General features: G+C 41.6%; 1 protein-coding gene across 3 annotated transcripts in view; it reads left to right on the forward strand.

Annotated features, from left to right (window-relative positions):
• The window catches only part of SERPINB5 (serpin family B member 5), a 51,813-nt gene extending 25,250 nt beyond the window's left edge, over positions 1-26,563 (forward strand). Inside the window, exons 2-8 of one of the 3 annotated variants that reach the window (XM_006182788.3) lie at positions 8,474-8,549; positions 13,739-13,913; positions 16,794-16,931; positions 18,561-18,678; positions 21,226-21,368; positions 22,700-22,867; positions 25,093-25,485. In XM_006182788.3, coding sequence (XP_006182850.1) covers positions 13,746-13,913; positions 16,794-16,931; positions 18,561-18,678; positions 21,226-21,368; positions 22,700-22,867; positions 25,093-25,485 — 1,128 coding nt within the window. In that variant the 5' untranslated portion in view covers positions 8,474-8,549; positions 13,739-13,745. Of the gene's footprint in view, positions 1-8,473; positions 8,550-13,738; positions 13,914-16,793; positions 16,932-18,560; positions 18,679-21,225; positions 21,369-22,699; positions 22,868-25,092 lie in introns of all 3 variants that reach the window. The other 2 variants (XM_014557698.2, XM_032470579.1) reach the window with 2 other exon arrangements.
• Positions 26,564-26,975: the final 412 nt, after the last annotated feature.

Raw genomic sequence — 26,975 nt, forward strand, 5'->3', positions numbered from 1 at the left:
AGAGAGATACAGAGAGAGCCAAAGAAAAGAGGAGCTGGAGACCACTGACTCAGTTCTGACACCGTAAATTGTGCAGTGTGCAGGAATTTGGGGACAGCGTGGGCCATGGGGATTTTCAATGAAGCCTTTGATATTGTAATGTCTGACAAATGGTAGGTGATGAGCAAATATCTGTCAGATGACTAAAAATGAATAATTTGCTACACTTTGCCACTGTGGAGCTCTCTATAGTATGACAGGGACAGAAAACTCTCTGCTAGATTCACAGTTCTCAATTACTGTACACCAGCAGTTGGAAGATGATGGTCATTTTTTTCTCGAAGTTAGTACTATTTAGTGTATGCTGATTACTTCTTGTATAAAGCAAAGAGAGTGTTTCTATTAAACTTTAAATATGCTTTGTTCATGCTGACAGATCACCTATAATTGTGAGACTCCATCAAACAAGAGATGATGTAATTCTTGTGAACTGGTCTTCACACTGGCTTGGTTCTCAGATTTTTTATGGTAGAGATGTTGAAGTTAAAATAATCCCAGCACTTTAGAGCTGGACTATACAAAATTTATGTTCTCCACCCAGATTAATTACCCCAACAGCCTGGCTTAGGATTTAATAATTGCTTAGACCTTGGATAAGCTTGCCTCATTATCACAAACACCACTGTCAATGGTTTGAGAGTGAGGGGAAAAGCAACATAGGGTGTTTTTCAAAAGGAAGAAACCCAGAAGCTTCTTTCTGACACTAAATCTGTCTTATGAGTCACCTAACAACACCTAGTAACCTAAAACCCACGTGGTGAGCTTTATGATGACTTAGTAATTTATCTCCTCTTTGAAAAGAATGGCTAATTCTTTCCATGTACTGTAGACTTATAACTCAGGAATCAGATGCTTCATGTTTGATTTATTGAGCGAGAAATCTCAGTTTAATTTGTACTCCGTGTTTCTTCTTTCTATTTAATTCTCAACTCCTGTGCCAATAACCCTATTTATTGAGTTTTTTCTAAGGAACTGCATTTGTTTTTAGCTTTTCTTTTTCCCAGCTGAAGGCTAGCCTTGCTATTAGGCTGCTCAGGTATTAAAGGCATCCTTGTAATCTTTTGGACTGGTAAAGAAGGGGGATCTTGCCATTCTCACACAACTTCCTCCTACTCCATATCTGTTCAAAGACTTCTCTCTGCTTTCTTCAGACTCCTTCTCTGGCTGATAGCACCTTCCTGTGAAGTCATGACTGGTGACAGTAGGTAAATGCTAGTATGCTCATCAAATCCTGGACTACTTAGAGCTTGAAAAAAGTATGTGTTAAGACTTATATCAAGAACACGGTATTTTGGGGGGATGGGTATATTTCAGTGGTTGAGCACATGCTTAGCGTGCATGGGGTCCTGGGTTCAATCCCCAGCACCTCCATTAAAGAAGAAAAAAAAAGAACATGTTATTTTATACAAGGAGAGTGACTACATCATCTTGTGATATTAACAAGTGGTGTAGCTGACAATGTAGCTCTGTTTAGGGCTGTGCAAGAATCAGGATTCCGTAATGATGTGGGGGAAGCGCCATCATGGAGGGCAGGGGAGACTCCTGGCCAGTGAACGGCACTGAGCCTCAGGCAGGATGGAGCTTGATTCTAACCAGGTGAGCCAGGATGGTGGTTCTGCTTGTGGTCAGTCTTTGGGCTTCCCTTTCTAGATTTCCTTTGAAAAGAAAACCTATAGTAAATGCGTAAGGAATTTTCTTTGTTTCATTAATTTTCTTTCATTCTTGATCTATATTTAGAATTCAGTATTTACCCTTAAACTTTTTTTTTTTTTTTTTTTTTTTTTTAGCAGTGGAGGGTGATGTGGTATTTGTACAGGCTCAGGGTTTGGATTCTGGGTTTCTGGGTGTCTGCTGGACTCCATCTCTTACTAGCAATTACTTAAGTTTCCAATATCAATTTCCTCATTTGTAAAATTGGTACCATAACATATAACTGACTTTGAAAGGGATAATATACATAAACTTTCTGTATGAAAGTCGAAAGATGAAAAGGTTGGGTATGCAATAAAAACATATAAACTGCAAAACATAATATAAGTTGTCATAGTGGTAGTAGTGATAAATATCCATTATTTAATATGAAATATCAAATACAGACTCCTCTCTTCAAAGTCTCAATCCTCCTCTCTCACCACAGTAAACTTCACTTTTACTTGTTTTTCATATTTATTCTCTTTGCTGTTTGTAAGACACCCAGACCTAAATGTAGAAAGTGGAAATTTCACATAAATTGTGTGTGTATGTGTATGTGCATATGTATGTGCGTGTGTGATACAGTCAATAAGTCTTAATTCCTCTCAAGCTTTAAAGACTATCAATTTTTCTTCCAATTAAAAAAGTTGTACCCAGGGGAGAAGGTATAGCTCAAGTGGCAGAGCGCATGCTTAGCATGCACAGGTCCTGGGTTCAATCCCCGGTACCCCCTCTAAACATAAATAAATAAATCTAATTACCCCCCCAATAAATAAAAATTTAAAAACCTAGCCTTTTTTCTTTATATTTACTATAAAGGAAAAATAATCTCTCTGAGATATGTAACTTTAGTCCAGTTTTTAGAGAGTAAAAATCATGATGGTTAATATTTATTGGACGTTTATTGGTGGCAGGCATTAGTCTAAGCACTTTACCTGTGTTATCTCATTTAGTCCTCATCCTAACCCTGTGAGGAGTTGCTAATGTCACCCCCATTTTACAGATGAGACTGAGGCAAAGGGAAATTTTAGTGGTTTGCTGAAAGCCATGGAGTCAAACAGCAGAGCTGGGAACCAGCGAATCTCATACCAGAATCAGTGCTCACTATTGGATGACCTATGTCAGTGTGGAATCTGCCAGAAGCCTATGATTTGGAAAGTATGATCTGTGAAAATCCAGTTCTAAACCATGGGAAGGATTTCAGACTCCAGTCTCTGGGGGTTTGGGTCTGGGAACATGCAATTTGATGGCACTTCCTCTCCTGATTCCCCACTCCCCACCCTACGTGATTCTGTTGCACAACAGTGTTGAAGAATCAGTAGCATACACAAGCATTTTGATCTAACTGCTAAAAAAAGAGAAAACCTTGATTTACCTGCTATAATTTTTAATTCTTTGTGTTCCAAAATATTCAAATAGCTACTCTCTTTCTTGGAAGAGGACACCACTTCCTTTCATAGCGATTGTTGTCTGCACCATGCTGTAGTTACAAATAATTTACTGCTCTCTACTACTAGATCCCCACTCGTGTGTCCTTTTACAAATTTCAGACATGTTTATTTAACGTGTAGTGTGCAGAGCCCTGCGTGAGCTCTAGGAGGGGAGTAAGGATGCAGAGAGAAATCACATGTGGTCCTGCCCTTCCTGTGGCTCAGGGTGTGAATGAAGTCCTCACAATAAATGGGTGTGAATGAAGGGGTACAAGGACGGAATGGGGCACAGTGAAGGAATGTCTGGTCGTGAGTTTCTACACTGAAAGGACTTGGAGCTACAACAAGCGGATCCCAGAGTCCTCCATGTATGGGGGCGTGAGGACACTGGATGGACAGAATCGCCCTTAAATCCCCTCTTAGGAGGTGGAGACCACGGCTTAACACAGATCCTAGCATGGTGCCTCCATACATAGGATAGGTGGATTCATACATTTCTTCCTCTTCCCCCTGACTCCTGGGAAGCCTCCTTGAGAATTCCTTCCCTTTCCACGTGAAGCCAGTTTGGCTTCATGTTTCTGAGACGTGTGACCTCTTCCATTCTCTCTCTCATTTAAGTGGTCCTGTCATCACATAGAACTAATGCTCATTAAAGGAGGGAGTACTTCTTACATTCCACAAAATAGAGCCCACATTCCACATTAAATGGGTACATTTAGTTAAATGTACCCATCTAATCTCAGATTAAACACAAGACTATGGTGATTAATACAGGTGGAAAGTTTAAGAGCATTACTCACCAGTCCTGTGCCTCCTTTTCATTTATAAAGTGGAATAAAAATAGAACTTAAAATGGTTATCACAAGACATGTAGTAAAAGGTCTTACTCATATCACTTTAAAAAAAATGCAAGGCACTGTGGGCCTAGGTTTCACTGTTTGGAGACAAGGGATTTGGACTGGTCCTGGCCAGGTTTCCTTTAGAGCTGAGCAGCGCTTCTCCTTGAGCGCCTTACTGCATCAGGTAGCGAGGCAGAGATGACGCAGCCACTGAGTCAGCACGCGGGCTGGTGCGCGGAGGAGGGAGGAGGTGGAGGAGAAAGATGGTCAGGCCTGTTCCCACTTGTGCTCCCCTCCTGGGGCGGGGATCTTCCCGGAGGTGCTCCTGTGCCCCAGCTCCTTGGGCTCCTGTCCTCCCTGGCCTGGCTCATTTCGGCAGCTGTCGGGATGGGTTGCTGTGACATCACTTCTGCGCATGGAGCAGTCCTAGACCTCGTCAAGGGAAACTCTGGAATTTCTACTGCTTAAGAAACACAACTTAAAAAAAGCTTGCGTAGCCTTTTATGAGCAACTAAAATAGAAAGTATCTGTTGTAGAGCACAGTAGTCATTGGTTGACTGGAGACTTCTCATGCAAAAGCCTAGTTGTGGCAGACAGCTTTTGGAAAGTAACTGGTTAAGAAATAAAACTTTTTAATCATAAGAAATGATACATGGTGACTGTAGGAAATTTGGAAGGTACAGGAAACTGTAGAAAGAAAATAAAAATCATCTTTAATTTCATTAGCCAGAGATAACTACTGTTAAAATTATTTTATGCATTTTCTTTAAATCTTGTAAGTACACAGACACACACACATATACATGTCAAACAATCTTAAATGCATTACAGCAAGAAACCAGAGTTCCCACATGTATATATATTTCTTAATCTACTCTTATGTAACTTCATCTTGTGAGTATTACTCTTTGAAAACTTTTATTTAGTCTTTTCCTTATTGACAGACGTTTAGCTAGTTTCTAGTTTTTCTGTTATAAATAATACTACTATGGACATGTCTGTACATTAATCATTGACCTTTTCTGTAATTATTTCCTTAAGAAAGACTTCTAAAAGCTGTTTTATTGGGTTGAAGGAGATGAATATTAAAAAGGTGACATATTGCTAAATTATTTCCTGGAAGAGTTGACCAATTTACATTTCTACCAGTTGTATTGAAACTCTTTATTTTTACTGGATATTTTGGTAAGATTGCATTTTGATTCTTATATTTATTCTTTTTGTCCTGTAAGAATTATACATGAAAAGAAAATTAGAAAATCTTTTACATATACAGCTATTTGAACAACTAAATGTGAAGTCACCAGATTACATTGCTCTGTCAACTAATGGATTAAAACCCAGTTATTAATGAACGAATATGTTTAATTTTTATTTCATTTTTTGTCACATCTAAAGGCATTCCACATCCATTTTCTAGAGTAATTGAGCTCTTTTGGGTTAGATAAAGGCAGGCTTTCGCTCTTTGACCGTTACATCCAAAAGGAACATATGGAGAAGGGGTCCAACCCCTCCTTCAGTTTCACTTTGCAAGATTCTGAGGCCCAGAGAAGTTGAATTTTTTGCTGATGATTAATACACAGCGAGCAGTGGAGTGTGGTTCAGAACCAACTCCAAGATGAATCGTCTTTCTCACACTGTCACTTCTCTTTTCTCCACATCCATCAACCAAATCCATGTGATTCGATACTGAATTTTCTGCTTGGCTATCACTTTACACACACTGTTAAGGATTTTGAAGGCAAATTACGCCACTTAAACCTTCTGTTTATCTGTGGATTACCTTTGGGGTCCTGTTCTTTATTTTTTTCCCACTCTTCATTATTATTTCCCCCTTAAGTTTCCTTCTTAGTAGACTTTCATGTAAATTTATGTAAATTAGCAGAATTCATGCCACTTATATTCCAAAACAGGTTATCATTTAATATAAAACATCTTCTAGATGAAATTTTAGGCTTCTCAAACACTAGAAGATGATAAGATAATAAGCAGGAAAGCATATTAAGCAGTTGGATTCTCGAAGTGGACATAGGGTAAAGGATTCTAAATCTGTGGTTCTGGACATTTTTTTTCTGTCTCAGTCAGAAGCACTAAGGTGAAGTTGCCTTATCTTTCCTGACTCAGTTTCTCCATGTGTGAAAAGGAGATAACAGTCCTCAGCAATGAGGGGGAACCTTTATTGTGCGATTTCTGTGAATTGTTGGAAACGCTTAAGGTTCTGGTTTATTTGTTGTTCGGGAGAGCTGTCATCTGCGTCGGTGGGAATCACACTCATCAGTGGGGAAACACTTGATGTTTTGTAGTTATTTGGGGAGAGTGCTCAAGAATTTGTGGCTGAAATTCGCCTTCTTGGAAAAGAAGAGAGAGAGAGGGAGAAAATGATTCTAAGCATGCTGCAACAAAGCTCCTTTGAGTTGTTCCCGGGAGTGCCTGGGTGTGTCAAGCTGTCCCCAGCCAGAGTGCTGAGTAATCAAGTTATAATATTTGCAATGTTTCAACCTATAGGTGAGAAAAAAGCACCAGCAAAACAGTCTCCTAGGCTATTAAATATTTGGGCTGATGACTACTTTTGTTGAACTACAGGAAATTATTGCTTGATAAAATTGTATAATGAACGAATGGATAATTCATGAAGTGGTATTTCTTCCCTTCTATCCCTTACCCCCCAAATCAATCTACTCTTTCAAATACAAAGTCAATAACATGGTTTTGTGGTAAATAAAAGAGAGATAAGAAAATTATAGATTATTTTTGGAATTATAGAGAAAATGCTTCCTCCTACAAGCAGGTATATCATTTCCCACTAATTTTTCTTTTAAAGAAACATTTATTTCCAAGAGTCAAAATTATGTTTGGGCTTCCTTGGGCATTGTGAATCCCTGTCTCTGGAAGTGTTTCTGACCAGGTTAGGCAAGCACTCAGCAGGAGTGTTGTAGAGGGAATTCAGACATCAAAAGGGACAATGGACAAAGATTTCAGATTTAAGATTTCTGATTTAAGTGCAAGTCTCTTAAAATTTTTGGATCACAGTAGCAAGCATGCAGCAGGTAGTCAATAAATGAGTGTAGTGAATTAATTGCGAATATTCTGCACCAGCCTTTTGGCCATCATGATGATTCTGCAAGCCTGTCCTGCCTGAGGACTAGGCAAAGTGGCAGTAATAACCACGTGTTGTGCCGTACACTTTCTATGTATTGTCTGTCTCTTCATGTATGGATGTGTCTCATTTTACAGATGAGGAAACTGAGGCTAGAGAGGTTAAGCACTCTGTCTAGGATTTCTCAAACAATGAGTGGTAGAGTCAGTTTCCAAATTTATGATTAGGCTCTTAAACCCATATTTCCCCACTACTGCTGGATAGTGTTATTTTCAAGAAATATCCTGCCCACATCACCCTCTTATGACCTTCTTGCCTCTATTTGCTCCCCTGATGGCTGAAATTCTACTTTCAGAGTTTAACTCATTTAATGTATGACTTTGATCCTAGTTGGTAATCAGATACCTGGGGCATGGGGGGAAGGGAAGCTATTAGTCACTCTTAGTTTAGCAAAATGTGTTGCTCTCATTCATTTAGTCGACACGCATTAATTGACTGCACATTGTCTATCCAGACCATACCAAGCGTTGGCATTACAAAAATGCATGAGTCTTGGTCCTTACCTTTAAGATTCTCATAGTGAGATAAAGGAGACCTACAGTAAAGAGATTATTATGAGACAGTGTGGTAAATGAACAACAGAGAATATTAGGTGAGCACAGCAGACAAGTAATTGGTTCAGTTACAAGTCCTTTCCTGAGAACAGCTTCTGTAGGAAAGGAGTGGGTCCTCCTGAAAGAAGGAGCTGAGGAAGACAGGAAAACGCAAAGAGCAGGCTCCACCTGCAGAGAGATTTCAGGACAAAGCTGGGTAATCCTAATCAACCTGTTTTATTGGGAACCCCATCAACAATTTCTTCCATCAGTTTGGTACTACATATTTTGCTAAGTATAATTAATTTAATTTATATATCTTCTTCTTTCTTTTGTGATCACCTTTCTGTTTGAAAGGTGGCTGCCTCTTTTGGCACCTAGCAGAATGAGGTTAGGGTGCTTTCTGTGGTGCCACCATATTTAAGAAGTATGAATTATTACGACCATCACATATTCCTTCTATTTTATGTAACATTTCACCTTCCGGTCCCACGTGGGTTTCTAGGATTACCCTTTTGTATATATGTTTTCAGCCCAAGGCTGGATCCACCGACAGCCCCTTCTTGCCTGAGCATGTTGGAGGCCTTTAGAAGCTGGGCAGACAACAGCAACTTCATCCTGAATCATTTTTTTTCAATCGCGGACAAGCTGCCAAGAGGCATGAATAAGAGCTGAGAATGCAGAAGTGGGAGGGACCGAGGGAGGGAAGGTTGGGCGTGGTAACAATGGGCGTGGCCCCGGGAGGCGCCCCAGGTGAGCCAGGCCTCTGCTTCTGCCCCACAGACTTCCTTCCACATCAAGGTCCTTCTGCACCTGGTTTTCCTTTCCCCTGCGTTTCCCAGGATCGCTATAACCTCAGGTAAGCAAAGTGTGGGTAGCAGGGCTGGGGATTTCCTCTTTGGCAAGTCTTAAAAGAAAATAATTCTTTGAGCTGATTTGAGATGGTGAAAAAAGTCGACAAAATGGCTTATTTTCAAGGGTAGGCTGTCGGTTTCAGTACAGCTATATACCCCCACGTGGGCTGCATTTCCAGCGCCCAGTCCTTTGGGAGCTAGGAAAGCCAGGCAGGGAGCAAAATCACTTAACTGTCCAAGGTTAGGAATACGAAGAAACAGCATGGTTGGGAGGTTTGGGTGGTGGGGGTGCCCAACGGTGATTTGCCAAGGAGAAGGTTATTCTGAGGGCATTTTCAGCCCTGCCTTGGGACTCAGAATGAGTTTTGCCGTCCTAGTTTCAGAAAGGGTGTGGTGCTCAAAACGTGGAGAAAGTGGAGCTGTGTATGAGTGTCTGGCTCCCCTTCCCGGTTGGCCCTGTGGGGTGAGATTCAGACTTCGGAAGTGCTCTTCTTTTGGGCATTTTAAAGCATCCAGTCAGCATCCATTTATTTGCAATCGCATTCTTCCAGGCAGCAAATATCCTCCCTCCCTGTTTCTGGGTGTCAGGATACTTGAAGCAAGTCACAGATTTCAGAGGTGTGTTCTCGGGCGACTTTTCGCATAGGTTGTTCATAGTTTTTTCCTCATTGATGCTTACTGTTTTGATGGCTTTCTTTAAGTGTGTCCCACTAAAGGTCAGCTTAACAGACTAGGCTCATGATCAGATTAGGCTCAGATTTGCAGAGCTGAGTGGATGAGGAGCAGGGACTCATAGCGGTAAAGCGGTGAACACAGTCCCCTAATTTATACAGGGCAGGATAAAGTGGAATCCAAGCCTTCAAACTCACAATGAGTGGACTGCTCCTGAACACCATGGATTTTTTTTAACAGCTTTGTCACCCCTACATCACTGAAGAGGTTTTGAGTAGAATTAGGCGTCCAAGCCCAGTCCCCACCAATATATGCAGGTGTTTGATGGGTTCTTGGTTGGGTGGAGAGATGGAAGCTTGTCTGAAGAAAGGATTCTCTGTATGAGTCAGGTTTTTTTTTTTTTTTTTTTTAATCTTTGCTTCCTAACACCTAAATCCTGCCACTTCAGTCCCTCTGGGTTGTAGGTTAACTTTGATGGTATGAGTCTCAGCAGTCTTGGGTGTTCTGGTATGGCGAGCCTGGCTCCAGTTTACAGTTAGGCAGCAGTGGGATGGCTCAGCGGTCAAGATCAGGCTTCTAAGCAGATGGGAACAGATGTGATGTCTCAGAGCATCTGAGCAAAGCATAGGCTCCCCCACTATCTGAAATTAAAGATTAACATTGTTAAGAGCCACGGCGCCCTTTCCGGCTAACAAAGTACTTTCCATGTGCGTTTGCTTATTTCATCACTTCATTAATCCTCCTGATATTCCTTCACATGACAGAAGCTGCATAATCTCCTGTTTTCTTAATCTGCCTCTGACTTTTTTCCTTGTGAGTTTAGAAAGTGAACAGCAGAGGCTGTGTTTTTAGACATTTCATTATAGCTGTTGTAATAGGCAAAATTTCTCAAGGCATTACCTAAGGACCGGCTCCCCAAAAGGGCCTTTATCTCACCCGAATGGTCTACAGATAAAAAACCTCACTGAGAATCCTACTGTGAGTGTGCTGTCTCCCCTCGGGGCAGCACCATAACTTTGCCCCTCATCAAGACACTCAGCACGCCAACAACACATGCCATGCTCCTTGGAGGCAGGGACCATTCTGTGTTCACCTTGGATTTCTTAATATCTAGCTCAGTGCCTGACACACGTTATCAGGTACTCAGTTAATAATTAAATGAAAGCAATATAATATTAAAAATTTGCAACATAAATGGCAGAATGAGAACAAGACGTTCTTCAAGTAGGAAAATCAGGACAAAAGTTCTATGTTGATGAAAAAAAATGTAAGAAAGAAAAAAGAAAACACGTAAGGTATCTTATTATTTCTAAAAGAGTAATCAGGACACATAGGATTTTTGGAACTCTAAAGACCCCTGAGAGAACAAATGCCAACAAAGACGCAACTGCTGAGAAGGAGGGTGACAAGGTGTGGCCGGAACTCCCGGGCTGGGACACAGAAGTGAGTGCTAGGTCTGGTTTTACCACTCTCACTCCCCGCGTGGGTGGCCTGGGAGAATCACTTCATCGCTGTTGGCCTCCCTTTCCTCATCTGTAAAATGAAGAGGTGGGGCCAGACTAGATCCATTCCAAGATCTTGTCCCACTTTAAAAGTTTGTGACTTTAGGACATACTGCAAATTTAAAAAAAAACAAAACAGGCAACTTTACAATTAAATTCTTACAACTCTTTGTTGCTTGTGTGTTGCATTTGTATTACTACCTAAACTTCCATCTCATGTTTCCCTGATTCAAATAAAAGTGCCTTTTAAACCTTTAAGTGACTAAAAGATGTAGAGGTTTCTACATTGGAGCTGTAAATAAAATTCTCTTTATTTGTTATTTTCATTAGAAGGTTTTTATGAAAATGAAGGAAGTTATTTCTGTAACAATGTGATAATCAAATGAAAAAAGATCTGCAGAGATTTTAGCACTGAACACGTCATTAGACATGTAAATTTACTATTTAAGAATTGCTAATCTCTATTTTTGAACCTGTAATTTTTATAGCATTTGCTCATGCAAAATGGTCTGTGCAGGAACCTGACCCATTTTCCTGGGAATGTAGCGCTAAAGTTGCTGAGATTTGTTTAAATGCTTTGTGTTGCCGCACAGCAAGGTGGCAATTGCCCGTGGCCAAAATCATCCCTTGAACTGCCTGAAACCAGATCAGCTTGACAGTGTTTTTAGGTCACTTGGAACAAATTGCCACTAAGTAACCAATCAGATTTACTATACAGTATTTGATTGATTACTTAGCTGGTGATCATTTGCTGCTATGGACACCTCAGATGTCAGGTGTGCCTTTGATTTACATTTTCCGACAGGGACTGAATCTAAGCCTTGAATTGCAACACAGTGTTCATCATATTGTGTAATTAGCTGTACTAAAAGCCACAATGATCTTGTACTCACGTGGAGCCATTAGGTGAAATGAATCTCAAAGTGTTATAATGAATGAATAAATAATACCTCTGTGGAATGAAATGGCATTTCCTTACCCTCTTGGATCCACTTTTAAGTGTTTGCAGTCAACTCCCTCAGGAGATAACTCCAAGGCCTTAAAGACACAAAGGAAATCAGACTTTAAATTTTGTTGTGAACTATGCAAAATTATTCTAATTTCTCCTCTTGGGTGGTTGGAAATACATGCTGGGAAGAACTACTGGTGTTTTTAAAGCACAGTTGGTATGTTTTCATATTATTATTAGTGTGGGTAGGCCTTGAGTTGTTGAAGTTTTGAGAAGTTCACGGGGATTTGGGTTTAAGCTTCTCTATTTGTTGAAGAAATAGCTCATTTAGGCTTTTCTATTTGGTGGAGAAATAGCTGGTGTCGAATTTTAGTCATAGATGAACTCAGCATTATCAGTGTAAAATTTGCAGCTGGAGATAAGCCAGATTTCTTGTTCTGAAAGTCTTGTCCTGAAAGCCTGTTTGGGATTCCCCAAACCTTTAGAGACGGTTCTTTTAATTTCCCTGTGGTGGACATACTGGTCGAAACGCCCCACATTTCTGTTCCTGTCTCCTTGCCCTCTGCTCACCTCGTGCTGGTCTGCTTCCAAGGAAGCAGACACATCATCCAGCCTCTGGAAAACACTGTGTATTTGTGAGAGATTGAGAGTGAAAGGCAAATAGTGTCTAAGTATTATCATGAAGCATTTTGACCTCATGGGCCCACTGGAAGGGTCTTAGGGACCACCAGGTGTCTATGGACACCACCTGGAGAAGCTGTGCATCAGAATGCAGGTTCTCAGACAGGAGCAGAGGCTCACCGCTGCTGTGGCCACTTTACCAGGCTCCATATTTTCAGCTGAAGCTGCCCTCTCTCTCTTTTTCCTTTACCTCCCATGTTCCTTGTTCTGCTGCTCACATGGCACAGGAAGCCCTGATTCCACGCATTTGTCTACATATCTTCCCAAAGAGATGGGAAACTCAGAGAAGTGGGTGGGGCAGAGAACTCAGGTGATCCTTACAACACGTTGTGTAGTATCTTCCACATAGTAGGTCATGTACTAACCACAGAAACAATAGCAGTTATTGTTTGTTAAACACTGCAAGGTGCCTGGTGCCCTACGAAGGCATTACTTATTGTATTAGTATCCTAGGGCTGTTGTAGTAAAGAACCACAAATTGGGTGGCTTAAAACAGTAGAAATTTATACTCCCACAATTCTGGAGGCCAGAAGTCTGAAATCAAGGTGCTGGCAGAGCCGGGCTCTCCCTGCAAGCTCTAGGGGAGAAACTGTTCCATGCCTTTCTCTTGCTTCTAGCGTTGCCCGTGATCCTTGGTGTTCTTGGCTCTTGGAAGCATCACTCCAATAATCTCTGCTTCTGTGGTCACATGGCCTTCTCCCTGCGTGTTTTCACATCATCTTCCCTCTGTGCATGTCCGTCTTTATGTCTTTCCCCCTGTTTTTATAAGGACACCAATCGTATCAGATTAGGACCACGCTGAAGATCTCAACTTGATTAAGTCTGCATAGACCCTATTCCCAAATAAGGTCACATTCATAGGTACTCAAGGGTGGGACTTCAACATATCTTTTGAGGAGGGGACACAGTGCAGCCCATAACACATACTAAATGTTAACTTGAACCACTCAAAACTGCTGTGATTTGACTATTTTTGATCTACAAAAAATTCAATTTTGTATGGTTGAACCTAAATCCTAACTAAAACAATATGGATAAATAAAACCCTTGGATTTTGATCAGTGCTGTCAATTGTTCTGACCGCATGCAGAGGAAGAGGCATGACCACTGGGCTCCCAAAAATAGCCATTGTAGCCAAGTGAACCCGAATTTGGAGATTTTGGGCAGAGCCGTACACACAGAGGACCTCGCACGCTGGACGTTCAGACCTTAGGACATTCGCTCAGATGTTTTTTTCACCACTGGCTTGAAAATTACTGAAAATTCCTTCCTCTTTTCTACCCAAGACCATTACTTTGTTTGACTACAATTTTTATTGCCTTGGCAGAGTGCAGTTGAGAACACATTAAAGATGCTTTAGAAATAACCTCACCCTTGTTCTTTGTTCCAGGCCCACAATGGACGCCCTGCAACTGGCAAATTCAGCATTTGCAGTTGACCTGTTCAAACAACTGTGTGAAAAGGAGCCAGCGGGCAATGTTCTCTTCTCTCCAATCTGTCTCTCCACGTCTCTGTCACTTGCCCAAGTAGGTGCCAAAGGTGACACGGCGAACGAAATTGGTCAGGTAAGACCCACACACCTGGTTTCTGCTTTGAGTGGGAGCAGACTTATTAGAACACGTAGGCAGCGCCCAGGGAGAGAGGAAGGAGGCTCTGCAGTCAGAACTGCTCAGGATGGCGCATTTCTCTCACTCACTTCATCTGGCTCTAAATGTGAAGGCTCCTTATCTGTCCTGCAGCCCATAGTGCCTGTTTAAAACAGACACTATGTTGTGCTAGAAAACCTGGGGATCCACTAGGTGATCACACGTTCTCCACTAACAGGTGGTCTTTGGCAAGTCGCCTGACATCTTTCTGCCTGTTTAGTTGTTAAGCATCCATCAAGATGATGTTTATCAGATGTTCTCCTGCAGACACCCCGACCAGCAAGAGTGTAACCCCGTACCCCTCTCTGATGCACAGAAGTCACTTGCGGCATCATGCTTTCTAGTAAGATGCAGGCTCAGCTGCATTCTAGTCTATAATGTGTTCTACCCTGTTCTAGATCCCTGTGGGATAGATGAAATATATCCATGCTGATTTCAATATAGAAATAACATTTAAAATGATCTGCCTTTAAGTAACAAGGATAAATAAGATGGGCTGTGCTTATTTTTGACAATACTCCCTGGGGCTTGAGAGTCCCATCTGAGAAGAATGGACTAAGACGATGTTTTACACACACACACATATGCTTATAGGTGTATGTATATACATGTGTACACATATAAATAAAAATTTTGAGAGTTTCTTTTTGGCTATGGTTGACTGTCTTTGTAAAATTCTTAGACCCTCAGATGAGATGATTTTCCAGGTTGTTAACATTTTAAGTCCTTATTTACTTTTATTTTATGATTCTTAAAAATTGAGGTATAAATGACATATAACATATTAGTTTCAGGTGTACCATATAATGATCAATATTTGTATATATCACAAAATGACCATCACATCACATCTAGTTAATAGCCATCACCATACAGAGTTAGAAATTTTTTTTCTTTTCTTTTTTTCACTAAATCATGTTTTATTTGGTTTGTTTCATATTTGGGCTTTCTTTTTCTTTTCTTTTTTTTTTTTTAAACTTTTTTTTTTTATTGAGTTAAAGTCATTTTACAATGTTGTGTCAAAAATTTTTTTCTTGTGTTGAGAACTTTTAAGATCTACTCCCTTAGCAACTTGCAAATATGCAATACAGTATTCTTAAGTATAGTCCCCATGCTGTGCATTACATCCTCATGACTTATTTTATAAATGGAAGTTAGCACCTTCAGAACCCCTTTACCCATTTCACCCCCATCCCCAACCAGTTACCTTTAGATAGTAAGTGGAAGCCCTTCTAATTCCATTCCATTATTATTCTTTGATCATTCTAGTTCAACGGATTCTTTCTTGCTGTGAGGTCATAAGCATTTAAAAAGGGGGTATCTTCTTATACCCATAAATCCCCCAAAAGCGTGGCCCACAGAATGTAATTTGGGTCAAGTTGAAGAATTTACACTTGCAATTGACTGGGACTTGACAAGGAAACTTCCTTTGTGGGAAGAGGAGCTGTATCTTCTCATCTGTCCTCCTCTTTCAACTCCCAATCCTTATGCCATCTCTCATTCCTCATTTCTCATCTCCCATTAGAGAGGGGACAGAAAGACGACTTCCTGGCAGGGAGTCTGTTCCTCAGTAATAATAACGAAGGTCTTTTCAGGACATGCAGTTGTTCGCCTGCGGTAGTCACTTGGGTTCTTTAATTTTCTGGTCCTTTTGCCTGTCATTAGGCATGAGAGTTAGGCACGGCCTCAGACCAGCCCATTTGTCCCTTCGATACTGAGGCTGTGTGACTCATCTGTACAGTGTGCCCGTTTAGTGATGTTACCTGAGGTGTGGCATCAGCACACGGTTATTATGAGTGAGGAATGAGGAGAGAATCACCTTATCCTGTCATCATGTTTTGGGCTCGATGAAACAGAGAGGACTCTGGGCTATTGATTGGCACAATGGAAAAGTTACGAACAAAATAAAAGGATTTAAGCCCCCAGGAGATAACATCCTAGTTTTATGTGGCTTAGAACATTACTGTAAGAATAATTATTAACGTTTTGAATCCATATGATATTTTAGGTGTGCTGCATATAATGTCTGTATGCCTCATAGCAACTCAGAAGAGTAGGTATCCTCAGTCCATTTTACAGAGGGGAAGGTGAGGTTCTGAACTGTTGAGCAGGATTGCATTTCTAGTAGGTACAGGCTGGGATTCAAAGGCAGGCTATCTGACTGTAGCCCTCCTGGGCAACCCCCCATCTCCGGCAGCTGCCTACATTCAGTGATGCATCAGCCATTTGGCAGTTGTTAGAGCAACGGAGGGGACTAGATAGACCCTGGCTAGAGACACCTCTATCCTGGAATCTGATTCCTGCCTAGTGATTGTCTCTTTGGAATTAATCTCTTTCTTCTTGTCTCTAAATTGGATAGAAATCAGAACTCAACTTCCCTCTTTTCCAAGTTTGGAAAAGGGCAGGGAGGCATCATTCTGAAGAAAGGGCTCATTTTCCTTAGAGTTAATTCAAGAGCAGAGTGCCCTTTATGGCAGGGTTTCTCAGCTGGGGACAGTTTTCCCCCTTCCCTACCCCAGCCTTCTCCGGGACACTGGGCAATGTTTGAAGACATTTTTGTTGTCACAAATGGAGGAAGGAGCGTTTCTGGCACCCAGTAGGCGAGGATACTCAGGAAAGCCCACCTACAACACAGAATTGTCCAGGCTGATACATCAGTGCTGCTGAGGTGGAGAAGCCTTGCTTTCCGGGAACAATCGATGCTCAGGATGAAGCCCCAGGAGGCTGACCATGACCATGTGTCCATTGCAGCGGGAAGAGGCGATGCTTCACGGGTCATGGGTTTTCCTCTCTTCACAGGTCCTTCATTTTGAAAATGTCAAAGATGTGCCCTTTGGATTTCAGACAGTAACATCGGATGTCAACAAACTTAGTTCCTTTTACTCACTGAAATTAATCAAACGGCTGTACGTGGACAAATCTCTGAATCCTTCCACAGTAAGTGGTTCAAAGCAATTAGAGAGATTTGACTGTTTACCAGGAGTGGCATTTTCTCATGCTTAGACCAACAACCTTTTTTCCCATGAAATTAATTCCTAGGATGCTCATTTATGATTTATTTAAAATAAATTAGTCCTAGTGGAGAGGTTAAATAGAGGAGGAATCAACTGCAGTCACATAATATAGCTTAAAATATAGGGAAGCTGTGAGCTTCCTTTTCCTTCTCAAACACTTGCAGGATCCCACCCTTCCTCTTAGCTTCCTCCCTGAGAGAAATGGAAAATGGGGTTATTAACTCTGTAATAAATGTATCTCTAAAGATGCAAGACAGCTCAGGATTTAAACCTCTTTCTCCTTAAACAGCAGGGCGTGTGGCCTGGGACCACACTTTAAGTTCTTTACCTCATTTGTTTATGCGCACAGTGTTCTCCTGATGTTTCTCAGAATCAAGAAGACAAATAGTAACTGTATGAATTAACGGTTTTCATCAGTCACAAATGGGTTCTGTTTATTGGACGAGGCTGGTCATGTGGGTATCTATATAAGGTAGCTGTGATAATTTCAGCTATTTCTTGAAGGAATCATATAAAGAACACGGTGATGCCCATAGCTTGATCCCAGAGTATATCATAATAGGTTTTAAAAATCTGTATTTGAAACACATAGCCAACATCCTCGACTATATAGATGTTCATTCTCTTCTTTAGTAATGCGGTGTTGGTTCAATCTGTGTTTGGATGGCCAGAATTTCAAGCTTTCCAAATCTGAAGGGGAGATTTCCGTTGCTTTCCGTTGCTCCTGTTGGTTGTGTATCATCTACCAATTTACTAGTAACAATACAAACAGGGTGGTCTGAGGAGGGCCACCTGTGTCAGAACTACCCGGGTGTTTGTAAAAAGTGCAAATTGCTATCCTCAGATCACTTGACTCAAGATCGCCAGGGACAGGATTTAGGGTTTTGCATTTTTAACAAGCATTACAATTAGAAGCACCGCTCTGTTCTGTAAAGCACTGTATTTCCAACTTTACTGTGTAGATGAATCACTTGGGAATCTTGTTAAGAATGCGGATTCTGATTCAGTAGGTCTGAGATGGGACTTGAGATTCTACATTTTTAACAAGGTCCCAGGTGATGCTGCGGCTTTTGGTCCTTGGACCACACTTTGAGTAGCAAGCACAGAATCGTTATTTCAGTGGTAAGATTTTTCTTCTCACACAGTTCTTTTTTTGGTACATTTCTTTTATCCTAAGACATACATATGTAAGTATATATGTATACTTACGTTTTATATATATTTATATTTTAACGTTTCTGGAATTGGAATCTATATTATAATTGTTTTGTGCATTTAGCATGGTGTTTCTTTTTTCCCCCCAAACTGATACTAAATTGATGGAGGCATTTAATAATTGATATTGTCTTGGAATTGAATATATGAACCATTAATACAAAGAAAATTCATTGATTTTTATATGAGGTTTCGATTTATATCGGGTTATAGATTTTGAAGGAGTATTCATGGTAATGGATGTTCAGAAGTCCTTCTGTTAGAGTTGTGTAACAGTGCCGTGCTCTGACGACAGGCCTCACGGATGTTGTGATTTTGTGAACTGGGTGTTTTTCAGGAGTTCATCAGCTCTACGAAGAGACCCTATGGAAAGGAGATGGAGACCGTTGATTTCAAAGATAAATTGGAAGAAACAAAAAGTCAGATCAACAACTCAGTTAAGGAACTCACAGACGGCAAGTATCTTTTACGTATTCTGCTATAACTCCACTAAGTAAACAGACCGTGTCTTCTCAGGCATCTTTCTGCTAAGTTATAAAATTGAACGTCTGGGGAATTCCTTGGCTGTTTTCGGTAACAAGCTAAATTCTTGCCCGTCGAGCCATTCCAACCACTTGGATTTCTGGGCATTTCCTGCATCATGTCATCACTTGGCAGAGGTTCCGGGTGCTTCAGTTTTAGTCTGCCTCGCCGTGCGAGCTTGCTCTCCAGCGAGCTGCCACGTGCCCTCCTGGAGTCTTAGCTGTGTCCCTGATGAAGTATGGCTTTGGGCAAGTTCCAGGCTGGTTTTTCAATCTGGAAATGAAGGGCTTGGACTATGACTTGATAATCCCTGAGGCCACTTTCAGCTCAAAAATTATACAAATTTATGGTGGAAAAAAGGCAGACGGTCTTAGGCAATCAAGTACACATATAGAAAAAGCAAAACAAAACAAACCACGGTGGAAACTTGTTTTGGTTCTCATGACTTGCTGTCCCAGTCGGTCCCCTGATAGCCCCGAGGTCTCTTCTGCAGCCTCTACCTGGCCCTGCGTCTGGCTCAGTGCTTCCCCCAGGCCTCTCCCTTCCCCGACTCCTCCCTCCACTAAAATTCTCTGTGAGTTGTCCTTCTTGCTAGAAAGGAATTGAGGCCAAGATGAGTTTGGGGTGCAAATCAGTGTTCATGTGCTCCTTCCCGGGGGCATATTTGTATAGGGAGGGACCTCTTGTGACACAGCACCTGATTGTGAAAGAACAAACTGGGTTTTCAGGTGCCACTGCAGTGGCCCAAGTCTAAGGAGAGCTCTACTTCTGTGGCAAGAGACGCTGACTCCCTGTGAGGAAGGCCAGTGCGGTCCTCTTGCTGCACTGGCTCAGGAGTGATGGAGCCCAGGCTCTTCACTGAGTGGGGGCCTGGAAAGAACACGGTCTGGGAGTCATGCAAGACCTAGATTCAAATCCAGACACTGCCACTTATTAACTGAGGTATTTGGATATGGAGCCTCAGTTTACCAAACTGTAAAATGGGGGATATGTTATCTTTCACATAATTTAATTTTCACATGGTGGTTGTGAGGATCAAATTAGATAATGTATATGAACAAATAATATATGGTAGCCATAGAAACATATGTACACACACAAATGTATACATACATATGTATTTGTTATTAAAATGAAGTTTCTTTGGCTTTATATGTAAAGAAAAATCTGGTCTAAGTAATACCAGTTTAGGCATAATTCTAAAAAGTATAAGCAAAAAGCAGCTCCTATTTAAATTTCTGTGCAACAGTTTTGTCTTTAAAATTGTTAGATAATTACAGTTTCTCTCCAAGGTACATCCTCCATTCTGTGTAAATTTAAGGTTTTGACTGGAGAAGGTAGTTGAGTGAAAGGACTTCTGAATTTGAAATCAGAAGCTTGAGGTTCAAGTTGAAGCACAGCCTCTTTCTAGCCCTCCCCCTCCTACTTCTTCAGTGACACTATTACCTGTTCAACACATCATATAGTGCTGGCGGGCCCGGTCACATCATTTGCGGGTCCCAGTGCAAAATGAAAATGAAGGGCCCTTTATTAAAAACTGTGTTAAGAACTGTAAGATGGTAGCAGCAGAGCATGAAACCCCTGGAGGTTCTTCACACAGAGTCACAGGCCCATGAACTGGCCTGAGCCCTGGGGCGAAGATGGAGAGAGATTAGGTAAATGAAAATCCTTTGCGGAAAAAGTCAGTGCTCCTCAAAGGCGAGGACTTAATTTTGTTAAGGGATTATCACCTTTGAGCTGTTTCCACTGGGGGTTTTTGGTCGAAGGTAGTTAGTTGTTCTGGAGCCTAAGGTGGTGACTACTGACCTTGATGTAGCCACGGTGCGATTTGGGGAGGCGGGAAGAGGAGAGCGCTGTCCTGGCATCAGACACGCTTCACAGCTGAGTGACCCAGGAAAGCCACTTCACCTCTTTGAGCCTCAGTTTCCTCAATTATAAAATGGGGATAATGATCTTTGCCCCAAAGCATCATCCTGAGAGAAGTGGGTAAGACACGTGCCAGTACCAAGCACAGACCAGGTGGGAAGTAAGTGCTCTCACATTTTCCTTCCTGAGCACAGGTTTTGGAGTCACAAAGACCCAGCTTTGAATCCTGAATCACCCTTGGGCAAGTGATTTAACACCAAGTCTTAGTTTGCTGATCTGTAAAGTGGGGAGAAATGCATATGCGATGTCTAGCCATAGTCTGGGACAGCATAGGCATTCAACAGTGGTAGCTTGTGTTTTTCTTTTTCCTCCTCTTCCTTTCTTTTCCTTCCCTTTTCTCCCTCTTTCTCCTCCTTAGGTCTCTTTGATAAGTCTGATTGTGGCAAGATAGAAGGAGAGAAAGGGGTCCTTCTGAAATGAGCTGGTTTGGCCTACCAGACCTTACATGGTGGGCTCAGTATTAAATGCCCAGGGAGTGGACATGCATGTGCCCATGAGCTGTGGTTTGGAAGAATAACGCTGTACAATTTGTGGTTTCCTAAAATTGTTTGCAGGCCGCTTCGAGAACATTTTAGCTGACAACAGCGTAAATGACCAGACCAAAATCCTTGTGGTTAATGCTGCCTACTTTGTTGGAAAGTGGATGAAGAAATTTCCTGAATCAGAAACCAAAGAATGCCCTTTCAGAGTCAACAAGGTATGCGAGCTGCATGTAGCTTTCAAAGGATTCCAACTATAGATCCGTAAAATTATAGCAACCCAAGGGACTGTAGGAATTCACTCCGCTGAGAAAAATTAACATTAAAATTAACGTTCACTACCTGTGAACATAAGGTAGTGTGCTTTTCCTGAGATGAACAGCTGGGAGGCGAGTATAGAAAAAGAACCATAATCCAGAGCCTCTTACACTTTTTCCAGAATGTCCTCAGGGTCTGACTAAGTGAGATCTTATAGAACTTATAACACAGTGGGTGGAGCTAAATTACCAACAGGAAAATAGCTACATGTATTTGGGACCATTAGTAAGAAAGGAAGAGAAGAGAAGAGAAGAGAAACAAACTGAATCCCAGCATCAGAGGCCTTTGGATCATCATGAGATGCTGACTGTGTGGGAATCCTGCTCTAGGTTAATAAGGTCCTCTGTGATCTCATTTCGCACCTGTTAATTGTGAAGTCAGTGGTTCCAATATTTTATTTATAAGATGCTTTGAGGTAGGTACTTGGTGGCTGTGAAGAAAAAAGTATAGCTTATTCATCCGCCACGCTGGGAGTCGACATGGGGAAGAATTAGAAACCTGTATTGCAGGGAAGCCTTATAAATACTATTGAGTGAATAATGAGGCCATATCCCACATCAAAAATAATTCATATAAATCGGTAAAGTGCCTCTTCTATAAATGAAACTAAAGAACCGAGACTAGAAAATTGACCCATTTCCTTAGAGGACCTTAGAGGAAGCCCCAGGAATCTATATGATGGTTTGATTTGGTCTCATTTGATGAGATCTGAGTTGTGTTAAGAGCGCAGGCTCAGAACTGTGCTTGAGCTGTGTGAATGGATGTGTGGGCTAGCACTAGGGTTTACTTTCAAGTGCGTTCTGCCAGGCATGGTTTAAAGACCTTGTAATTACAGGCATCTATAAAGATGAAGTTGAAGTTTGCCTATATTTCCAGTCATCCTGTCTTATTTTTAATGTTTTATATATGCAAATACAGTATTACATTATGTACAGTTCCTATAATTATAAAGCACACGAATAGGTTTTCAAAAGAAGTCATAAACTCTTGACAGGACAGTCTCAGATGGCGTGGGTCCCCGTGGCTGCAGCTTCAAGCCATAATGATCTGAAATTATATCAAGAACAAATTGGTGTATTAAAAAAAAGAACAAATTGATGTATATGTGTGTATAGTTGTTTGTGTATATATACATGTATAGATTTGTGTGTGTGTGTGTGTGTGTGAGTGAGTGTGTGAGTGTGGTGTGTGTGTGAAAAGCAAGCAGAGCAAATTTCTTCTCCTTTTACAGACGGACACCAAACCAGTGCAGATGATGAATACGGAGGCCACGTTCTGTATGGGCCACATTGACGGTATTAACTGTAAGGTCATAGAGCTTCCCTTTCAAAACAAGCACCTCAGCATGCTCATCCTGCTGCCCAAGGATGTGGAGGATGGGTCCACGGGGCTGGAGCAGGTGAGGAGGGAGCGGGTGTTGAGCACGCAGGTGCCCCGGAGCCTTGGAGACGCGCGGGCGGGGCTGTGTGCGGCTGAGGCGGGGTTCCCGGCAGCCCTCCTTACGGGCCATTTGGCTAGTCGTCTCCAAAGCTTTCATGGTTCTTTTGGGACCTTTTTCCTTAATATTAAAACAGCTAGTATTTATTTATCTGGCACTCACAATGCGCCAGGAACTGTGCCTTGCCCACGTGCGCAGTCGGAGTTAGCCACTCTTACCGCACTCGGGTTTACCAGTGAGGGGGCAAGGCACAGAGGGCTAGGTAACTGGTCCGTGGTCACAGAAGCCGTGGGTGGGAGGTGGAATCGGAATGTGAGCCCTGGAAGGTGGTTGGAATCTGTGTTCTTAACCGCAGGCTGACGCCACGGTTGTTTGCATCTTGCGTTAGTGTGGTGTGTGTGTTACAGTTGACCAGCCAATGCTGACAGATTTTTCGCTCAGGTCCACAGTTGACTTTAGGGGGTCGGGCTCCGAGTTGCACATTCTGTGGACTTTGAAAAGTTCTTTTAATGCATACACATGTCTGAGATTGTATTACACTTCTATGCCGGTAGAGGCACGGGGTTTAAGTAACAGCAGAGATCTCAGCAGATTGGAAGTGTCTTTCCAGCTTCCCCTCTGCTCTGGCAGCCCCGTGCAGCCCAGGGCCCGCTGGTCTCCTGCAGCCTCTCCCCTCCTGGCTCTCCCTCACCCACTCTGCCGGTCGAAGACCTTGGCCAGAAAGGAGCGGCTCTTGAGGGACCCACAGATCACCTGCCTCATCTCCAGTCATGCCTCCCTTACTCCCTGACTTTCCAGGGGATGATCTAACGTGGTCCCCATCCTGTCTGCTTCTTTAGTTCTCATTATGTTTTATCCATCACTTTATTAGCTGAATTATAACTCCCATCTTCATTCTTCTTTGAGTCACTCTTCTCTCTCTTTTTTTCTCCCACTTCATGCCTTGGTCTCATTCTTTTCCTGCAGTGTGAATGCATGTCTTTATCTGTGTCCAGATTTTCCCTTCTTATAAAAAGGACACCAGTCATATTGGGTTAGGGCCCACCCTAATGACTGCATCTTAACTAATTATATCTACAAGAATCCTATTTCCAAATAAGGTCATATTCCAAGGCACTGTGGATTAGGACTTCAACATATACATTCTGGGGGGATAAATTTGAAAAAAAAGCTTTTTCCCTCTTCTAAATGACCTTTTTGATATATGGATGAATTTTCTCCTATCTTCTCACTGCCAGGTAGTAAGTGGGCAAAAGGATATGCTTTTTGGCTCAAAAATTCTAGTTACCCATAACACTCATAATTTGTCTTAAATGAAAGAGTTTCCATTGAAAAAAGACTTATCATAGATTAGCAAGAGAATCTAATGGTTCCTTCCTCCATTAAAAAAAGAAAAAAGAAAACTTGTGGCCAGCTTGTGACCTTGTCATCGCCCTGATTTTTATAGGCTTCATCTGAGTAACTGTGGTGCAGGACTGCCCCAGATATAACAGTCAAGGTGTTATCATTCTCTGTTGTATGCGTGTTTCTCCTCTAGCCGGTGGGGTGATTGGAAGGGCAAGGAGCAATTTAAGATTTGCTCAGTGAAGAATTTTATGACTAAATCATTTTATGCATCATCGCATCTCTTTCATTTTTAAAATAACCAACTGAAATGGACACATTCATCACCTCTGATCTAAAAGAAGGATCCTAGACAGTTCAAAGTCTCATTTGAGAAGGAGCACCTTAAGCTTTTATTTGGCTTATTAAATTTGATGCCATTCCAAGGATACAAATATTCTGGATTTCCTAGTAGAGAAAGTAAAACAAGCATTCAATAAATATTTTGCATAAAGCCCTTCTGATTTTTTACTTACTCCACTATTATCCATGTAACATCATAATCCATGCATTCATTTCTACAGTGCTGCTCTGTAGTTTAAAAGAGATGGCCTCATACATTTTAGAGCAAAGGGACCAATGTGGTAGAGTGAGTGGAGGAGAACGATGCTAGGTGGCTGCGTGGACCATTTTTAAGAGAACCTAGTCACAGAGCAGAACTGCAAGGCTGATTGCATCTTTGATGGTCCGTCTGTGCTGCTTTGAGACTGGGCTCATGATGACATTTTATGTTTTAAAACAAGCAGGATCTTTTACGATTGGAAATTAAAAAAAGGTAATTTCCTCTCCTTTTTGTCCTTCAGGTTGAAAAACAACTCAACTCAGAGACACTCTTGCAGTGGACCAACCCCAGCACCATGGCCAATGCCAAAGTCAAACTCTCCATTCCAAAATTTAAGGTGGAAAAGATGATTGATCCCAAGGCTAGTCTGGAAAACCTAGGGCTGAAAACTATTTTTAATGAGGATACATCTGATTTCTCTGGAATGTCAGAGGCCAAGGGAGTAGCCCTCTCAAATGTTATTCACAGAGTGTGCTTAGAAGTAACTGAAGATGGTGGGGATTCCATAGAGGTGCCAGGATCACGAATCCTACAACACAAGGATGAATTCAATGCTGACCACCCATTTATTTACATCATCAGGCACAACAAAACTCGAAACATCATTTTCTTGGGCAAGTTCTGTTCTCCTTAAGTGGCAGAGCCCAGGTTAAGCCAAACTCTGCATCCAGAGAATCACTTTCTAAATATGGTAAATTGTTAATATTGCTGAATCAAGGAACAGCTGGCACTCACACTAATAGACACTCTTTCCAATCCTTTTGTTGTTGTTCCCTCTCTTCCAACCCCATAAAAGACAGTGCTTTTAACGAAAATGAATCACCTTAGAGGAAAAATATGTGTTCATTATCTGTCAGACTGTTTGGGGTTTGGGGCAGGAATACAGTCTTCCACCAAGAAAATTCCTATAAGGAGGATGTGGAGGATTTTATTCCCAAAGCTTTGCCTTCCTTCACTGGGATACAGAACGTTCTAGACATTCTCACTTCCCTGAAAGACTAAAGACACCATGGTACGTGAGCTCCTCAGAACTTTTCCTGGCACTGGTGAAACTTGGGCACACGTTCAGGCTACTGTAGAAACACAGTTCCTTAAGCTAAACTCTGTGGGACAAATATTTTCTTCAAACTCTGATTTTTTTTTTGATTTTAGAAAGATAATATTTTGCACATACTGTATTTTATGGAACTCCACTGATAGAGGCTGGAACGGCCCCCTGAAAGTCCACATCTTAATATTTCTGCCACAAAATGTACAATATTTGCAAGAAACAGATGAGCAAAGATGCTAAGTAGCCCGTAAGTGTCAGGCTTGGTTGTCAGGAGCGTGCCACCAGCTTATGAGAAAACCTTTGTTTTCAGAACTTATTGAAATTTTGGGAGTGTGGGACAGGGAATTGCAGACTTCTAGTAGTTGACGGGCAGCACCTCATGGGGAAGTTCAGCTCTTATTAAAAACTTCACTTTCACTTTTGCTAGAATGCCCACCTGGTCTTTTGGTTGGTGAGACAACTCTGGCACGGAATTCTAACCGACTCACAAGCTTTTGGGTGTCTGACCACCAGGCAGTTAAAACGCACAGGGGCTTTCACAGTAGCCAATAAAGGGATTTTATGAGTGTTGGAGAAACTGGTCTCTTTGTCTTCTGTGATAGTGGGAAAGGGAAAGGAACTCAAAGCTGTTAGAAAATGTAATTAAAGTTCTTTAAGTGCTCATGCTGTCATGACCGGGATTTTTTTTTTTTTCGAAGTCCGTGGGTTTAGTTACTGCAGATAGCTGATAAGCTACAACAATTTTCAAAGCTGGCCTGAGAAGTTACCTGTGTCACAGGCTCACACTTTAATTCACTACTGAAAGAGGACAGTACTGAAGATTTGGTGACAGTCCCTCCCTCCTCTCTTCTCTGGCTCCACTGTAAATTGGCTCAACTTTCTTCATGCTCCGAAGGTTCAATGTTGAATTTCTTTTTCTGCTGTTGACAATGAAATGTTATTGAACTTCATGACTTACTTTTCCCCATGAAGTTAGAGTTATTACTTTGAAATAGAACCAAGGTATCCATTCATAAAAGCATTCCTGGATGTAAATGCTTTTTTGGAGGGTACGGTGTAGAACAGAAAGGAGC

Source organism: Camelus ferus, chromosome 30 (assembly GCF_009834535.1).
Source record: "Camelus ferus isolate YT-003-E chromosome 30, BCGSAC_Cfer_1.0, whole genome shotgun sequence".
Taxonomy (NCBI): Eukaryota; Metazoa; Chordata; class Mammalia; order Artiodactyla; family Camelidae; genus Camelus; species Camelus ferus.